This window comes from Hipposideros armiger, unplaced genomic scaffold (assembly GCF_001890085.2).
Source record: "Hipposideros armiger isolate ML-2016 unplaced genomic scaffold, ASM189008v1 scaffold_264, whole genome shotgun sequence".
Classification (NCBI taxonomy): domain Eukaryota; kingdom Metazoa; phylum Chordata; class Mammalia; order Chiroptera; family Hipposideridae; genus Hipposideros; species Hipposideros armiger.
In genome coordinates this window covers 899301-906123 of record NW_017731614.1, presented here as the reverse complement: position 1 = coordinate 906123, position 6823 = coordinate 899301, and the positions used below count along the sequence as shown (strand labels likewise).

Genomic DNA, 6823 nt, shown 5'->3' with positions numbered 1-6823 from the left:
CTTCTGGACGGCCGCTCACTGCGGCTGCTGGCCGCTCACGCTGGCTGCTGGCCGCTCACGCTGGCTGCTGGCTACACACGGTAGACCATGGCAACCCACTGCCACAGGGGCTGCAGCCTATGCCGTCGCCAGCGACTCACAGCAGCCCTGCTCCAGGTCGAGCTGTTGTTCAGCATCTTAGCTGTGGAGGGCAGTGTCACTGGCCCTCATATGTGGGATCCAAACAGGGGCCCTCTGGCGTTCCAAGCCAGTTCTTAACCATCACGCCACTCGGCCGGCCCACTTGTTGGGATTTTGACTGAGATTGTTTTGAATCTATAGATCAAGTTGGGAAGAACTGACATCTTGACAATATTGAGTCTTCCTATCCATGAACATAAAATATCTCTCAATTTATTTAGTTCTTCTTTGATTTTCTTCACCAGACTTTTGTAGTTTTCCTCAGCTACATCTTGTACATATTTTGTTGGATTTATTCCTAAGTATTTCATTGGGGGAATGCTAATGTAAATGGTATTGTTTTTAATTTCACATTCCACTTGTTCATCGCTGGTATTATATAGGAACACAATTGACTTTTGTATATTAACCTTGTATCCTGCAACCTTGCTTTAATTGCTTATTAGTTCTAGGAGATTTTTGTTGTTGATACTTTCATATTTTTCCATAGATAATCATGTCATCTGTGAACAAAGACAGTTTTATTTCTTCTTTCACAATCTATATACCTTTTATTTCCTTATCTTACTGTATTAGCTAGAACTTCCAGTATGATGCTGAATCGGAGTGATCTGATGGGACCTCCTTGCCTAATTTCTGATCTTTGTTGAGAAGCTTTGAGTTTCTCACCGTTAAGTATATTGTTAGCTGTAGGTTTTTTGTAAATATTCTTTTTATCATGAATGGATAGTGGATTTTATGAAGTGCTTTTTCTGCATCTGTTGATATGATCATGATCTTTTTCAGCCTGCTGATGTGATGAATTACATTAATTGACTCTCAAATGTTCAACCAGCCTTGCACACCTGGGATAAATCCCACTTGGTTTTGGTGTATAATTCTTTTTATATATTGTTGGATTTGCTTATATTTTGTTGAGGTTTTTTTGCATCTATGTTCATGAGAGATATTGGTGTAGTTTTCTTAGAATATTTTTGTCTGCCTTTCGTATTAGGTTAATGCTGGCTGCATAGAATAAGTTGGAAGTATTCCCTCTGCTTGTATCCACTGAAAGTGATTGTAGAGATTGGCATAATTCTTCCTTATTTGTTGGGTAGAATTCACCAGTGAACCTTTCTGGGCCTGGTGCTATTTGTTTTGGAAGGTTATTAACTATTGATTCAATTTCTTTAATAAATATGGGCCCATTCAGATTTTATGTTGGGTATTTTTTAAAGTACACATTTTATTGAAGCATAACCTATGTAGAGAAAACTACACTTAAATGTATAGCTAAATACATTTGCACAAAGCGGAGACGCCTATGTAGCCAACGCCTAGATCATGAGTCAGGATATGACCAGCACCCCAAAAACGTCTCTCATGCCTGTTTCTAGCCCCACTCCTGGCTTGGCTTGAAAGGTCATTGTCCTGACTTCTAACGTCCTATTTTGGTTGTGTTTGTTTTTGAGCTTTATATAAAATATAAAAGGAAACATAGGTATATACATTTTGGGTTCTGGCTTTTTTGCTCAACATTAAGGGATTCATGCACAATGTTTGTTGTATGTAGTTTTAGTTCATTCCTTTTCAGGGCTGCCACATTTCACTGTATGAGTATACCTTTCCATTCTACGTAGACGGACATTGGGTTGTTTCTAGTTCTAGTTGTGCTGCTGTGGTGAACCTAGGTTTGCGTTTCATTTGAATATATTCCATCCACTGTTTGAAGAGGAAGCTGCCTGTCATCACACAGTCAGAGAACTATGCATTTGATGTAATATGTGTTGGGCTGGTTGCTGTATCATTAAGCAGCATCTGTCCCATCCGGGGCAAGAAAGGAGTAGGCCAGTTTGGGAGAGCGCAGTTCCTCTGTAACAGGTGGGCTCAGTGTGGTTGCCATGTGGAGCAGTTTGTTAGGATTCATGATACCTGTTTGGGACTTTTATTGGCTTTTCACTTACTAACTTCATGGACAGGATCAGGCTGTGAGCATCAGTCAAATAAATCCCCAGTCACTGAGGAAAACAAAGAGCATAGACCTTGCAACTACCTTGGGCTCAGCACTGGCAGGAAAGTTTTCTTGAAGGACAAGAAGATAATTTCTAGTGAGGTGAAACAAAAATGTGTTAGCATTTCAGTTTTTAAAATGCAAGGGCAATGTCAATCATATATTATGAAATTAATGTAAAGATGCAAAGGCAGTTTGAAAGCATTATGCTAAGGGAAGCAAGACATAAAAGACACATATTGTATGAGTTCATCTATGGAAATGTCCAGAACAGGGAACTCCATAGAGCAGAGAAGAGATTGGTGGTTGCCAGGGTAGAGAGGGTAGGCGAATAGGGAGTAACTGTTTAACGAGGAAGGACTGTGCCCTTTGGAACTAGATGGAAGTGGTGGCTGCACATTGCAAATGTATTAAATGCCACTGAATTGTTCACTTTAAAATGGTTAGTTTACATTATGTCAGTTTTGCCTTACACATAAAATAAAATCCAAATAAAAGCAAGGGCAGAGATTTTTGTGAGTGTGTGTGTGTGTGTCAGTTTTGCACCCCATAGTATCTATAATGATTTCTAGCACCAGTAGGTGTTCAATAAATACTTGTTGAACAAACAGTTCGTGCTTAAAAATACACGTACAAATTTATTTATGTATTGTTTTCTGTGCTTTCCCCTGGCTATAGTGAATCACTGTATATTCACATAGTGTTTACTGATTTTTTTTTGTAGATAGAAGACGGTGAAATTTTTGCAAGTATTAATCAGAAGGATGGTATGGTCAGTTTCCATGACAACCCTGAAAAATATAATAACCCAGCCATGCTTCATAACATTGATCAGGAGGTAAATGTGAACACCAGGTTTTGAGTTTTTGATTGATGTTTAAGATGTTGTATTTGAAATACTGCCCTTGTGCTACAGGATAATTTCAGGTTTAAATACAGGTGGTTCTCAACTAGTTTCTAGGCACATCTTGATTCCTATAAAGTTAATTTCAAAATGGGCTGCTTAAAACCCTTCTAGTTTATTGATTATAAGTAAATGGTGGGTTAGAGTTCCCATCTAGCTCACCAAAGCCTACTTTAGCTCCTAAAATGCCTGAAAGGTCTTATAATTAGTATAATTTTCTCCACACCCACCTGCCACCTATAATGTAGAATCTCATTTCTGTGGTGAAATGTATTTAGAGCTCCAGGTCGGGAGGTCAGAAGACCCCTGTGTGTTGGGAGTGGGGTGAGTGGGGTAGCTGGGGGAGGAGAGCCGTCCTGCAGTTCCCCGTTGGGCAGCAGCCATGGGCCGTAGAGCAGTCACCCTTGCATCTCTGAGGTCATGCTGCTCAGAGTGCGCCCTGGGTTCTGGATGGGAGTTGGGACTGTGGGTGGTCTGTGTTTCTTACCTCTGATTCAGGAAATGGATTGAACCAAAAATAAAATCTCAAAAACCTAAAAGCAATGCATAGTAGCATAGTATACTTACTTGTACAATCCCTTTTTTGTGATTCAAAATCGGGGGGAAACCCCTGAAATCTAGAAGTTTTTTGGTAACTCATTTGATGGCAAATGTCACCTGAAATGACTTATAGTCTTTATATATCCCACTTACTGTGGATATTTTTAGGTTTTACTGCGAAAGATATTAATGTGTTTGATTATGGGGTACTGTCCACGATCCTACTGGGATGTTAGTTAATAGTACTTGTACTGTATTAACTTTCCGAATTCAAAAACTTCTGCCTCCAAAACCTATCTAGCCCCCAGGGGTTTCAGGTCAGGGAGTTGTCAACCTGCAGCACCTGTATTAATTGTCTAGGTTCAAGGCAATGGACTTGACCGCCACCTGCTTCCTACCCACTTTTACACATGTCTCACACAGATGCTGAAGTGCATAGAGCTGGATGAGCGGCTGAAGGCCATGGACCAGGAGATCACAGTGAACCCCCAGTTCGTGCAAAAGGTAATTAGGGTTCCCCATTAACTAAAAATGGGCTGGATGGAGAAGGAAGGGTGTCCCACGTGAGAAACGTGAACTTGATTTCACCTTACATGTTTAGCTGTGAGAAGTTCTTGAAAATCTTTATCTCTAAGTTCACAGAGAGACTATTGAGCATTTTCAAACTAGCTTAGTGCATAGGGCAGCACCTGGAATTACTTGCTCTTCCTTGTACACAAATAGATATAGGGTGACTGTCTTCTGGGAGGCTCGGGTGTGCTTGTTGGGGGCTGGTCGGAAACCCTGGACAAGGGCAAATGTGAATAAATACACTGCCTCACTCTCTTACAGAGCATGGGATCCCAAGAAGATGATTCCGGAAACAAACCATCCAGCTACTCTTGAAACACATGCCATCTTGAGTGAAATGAGAGAAGCTATCTCCTTGGCCAGTAGCAAATGTTAGGAGGGCAGCAGGGAAGATCAAGGCTGTTCCACCTGGACGTTAAGAAATTACTTTTTTTTTTTGACTTCTTCAGTCCTTTGTGCTTTCAGAAAACCATTCTCTCTGCAAAGGAAAAAAAAAATCTAAAATCTGTTGTGGATTTATTTATCCTCAGATTAATGTTGTTGCATTAAATTTACCTTTTTGTTTTAAATTACTTGAACATTGATGTGTCTTCTGTATCACTTTTTTCCCTCTGAAACTTTTTAAAAACACATTCATTTTGAACAGAAATAGTTAGGTTTTAGACATTTTTGGAAGATTTGGATCTAAAGTTAGCAATTGCCTTAAAAAAGCTGGGAGGGGCCGGCCGAGTGGCTCAGTTGGTTAAGAGCTCGCTCAAGGGTTTGAGCTCTGAGCAACAGCGGTTCGATTCCCGGCCCAAACTGAGCTGTTGTTGAGCGGCCAACAGGTGGCAGGATGGCTCAGCTAAAAAAAATAAAAATTAAAAAAATTAAAAAAAATAAAAAGCTGGTAGAGTCTCAGGCAGAAGCTAATTTTTTATAATTAGAATTAACATGCATTTTGGTGGCAGTATGAATATGAATTAAAGCTATACCACTGCACTCTTTCTAATGTTTTGGTGTGTGCTACACACTTAAAGTCTTGAGAATGGCTTTTTTATGAGACAGATGCCAGACTTACCCCCTTTTTCTTCTACAAGCATCTTCAGTTAAGCTGTACAGATGCATTTTGATTATGTTCAGGTATCTCCTCTTCAAGAACCCTGATGTGTCTGACTAGGGTTTACTGATTTAGCCCTTTGTAATATGTGGTCAGATTAAACTAGAATTTGGTCCTCGAAAGATGTTTCTCTCGCACTAGCAACCATCACTTTTTTAAATGTGTCAACTTGTGTAGTCACATTTTCATTATTTACAAAAAGAAATTCTGAACCTGATGAGTAATGTAAAAAGTTGTCTCTAATAGGCTTTGGGGTGGGGGAGGGAGGGTCATGTGGTCTGTTGTGATATATGTTCCGCTTTGCTGCAAGACAGCAGCCACAGACCATCTATGATGTAAATGAGTGAGTGTGGCTGCCAATGAGACATAGATAAAATAGGCAGAGGCTGGCTTTGGCCCCTCACTTAAACTCTAAAGTTCTCTAGCTCAAATTGGTACCTCCTGTGGGCTGCATCATTTCCATTTATGCCTACACTTTATGCTTATACTTTATACTTAGGAAAGAAAATATTGAATAGAAATCTTCCTTTTACCTTTTATCAGTATAGTGAATTACAGCCAGTTTTGCTTTTTAAAAACAAACTGGACAACTGATTTACCTGGATCTGAATTAAAATTGCCTAGAACATGTTTGAAAATCCTAATAGCTGCCAGTTATGACGTTTAAGTAAAGAGTAACTCTTGTGGGCTTCTAATGAAATGGACACCATTAGCTTTTTTCCCAAAATGGTTTCATTAGAACACCACATTACTTTGAAACTATGAGGCCTCTTCATGCTATTTGCAAACCACTCATCCTTGCCCCTCCTGGGTCAAAGGAGGGAGAGTGGTGGTTGTGATTGTCTCTCAGCTTTACACCACCTTTATTTCTGATTCTAGGTCTAAAACTCTGCAAACCACTTTTTTTGCCAGCAGGAAGCAGAATAGAAAGCTAGGGAGAGCAAGGGACAGGCTCCATGTTGTGTGCTTCCTGTTGAACAATAGGACCCCAGCTGCAGCTTCTCCCAGGTAAGGATGGTTCCAGCAGCAACAGTGAGCCCCAGGTGGTTTCTTATGCTCATAGCACCCCCTTAGAGATACTGGCCCCAGGAGGCAGGCCTCCCCCCTCTCCCTACAGATTAGGGACCCAGTTCCATGGGGCACCTCCTCCAACTTTCTAAATTCTATTAATCCTAATCTCTTCTCTTTGTTCCCCAAGCCCTAAGGGTGGTGGTATCTGCTTCCTGCAGTCACTGCCTTGGTGAGACTGTCTTCCCTCTCCAATACCTGATTAATGGATCTATTAAGTCGTTTTTGTTAAAGAAACTGGAGTGGTTTTGCTCTCCTGACAAGTTACTTTTGAAAATCTTATGGGGTCAAGGAAATGTGTGGCTTCGTTTGTTACTAAGAATGTAAAACTTTACACACGCTGCCCCTGAAAGGTAACATTGCCTGGCTATGCCTCTGTCGTCTTTCTGGATAGTTACCAGAACCTGTTGGCATGAATAGTTAAGACAGCCTTAGCTGTTTCTTTGAGCTAATTCTCAGCAGCAACTTACTT

General features: G+C 40.6%; 1 protein-coding gene across 5 annotated transcripts in view; it reads left to right on the top strand.

Moving 5' to 3' along the window:
* The window catches only part of COPS3 (COP9 signalosome subunit 3), a 29060-nt gene extending 24298 nt beyond the window's left edge, over positions 1-4762 (top strand). For all 5 annotated transcript variants that reach the window (XM_019656754.1, XM_019656749.1, XM_019656750.1 and 2 more), the window contains 3 exons: positions 2895-3008; positions 4038-4118; positions 4446-4762. In XM_019656754.1, coding sequence (XP_019512299.1) covers positions 2895-3008; positions 4038-4118; positions 4446-4499 — 249 coding nt within the window. In that variant the 3' untranslated portion in view covers positions 4500-4762. The remainder of the gene's footprint in view (positions 1-2894; positions 3009-4037; positions 4119-4445) is intronic.
* The last annotated feature ends 2061 nt before the right edge of the window (positions 4763-6823 follow it).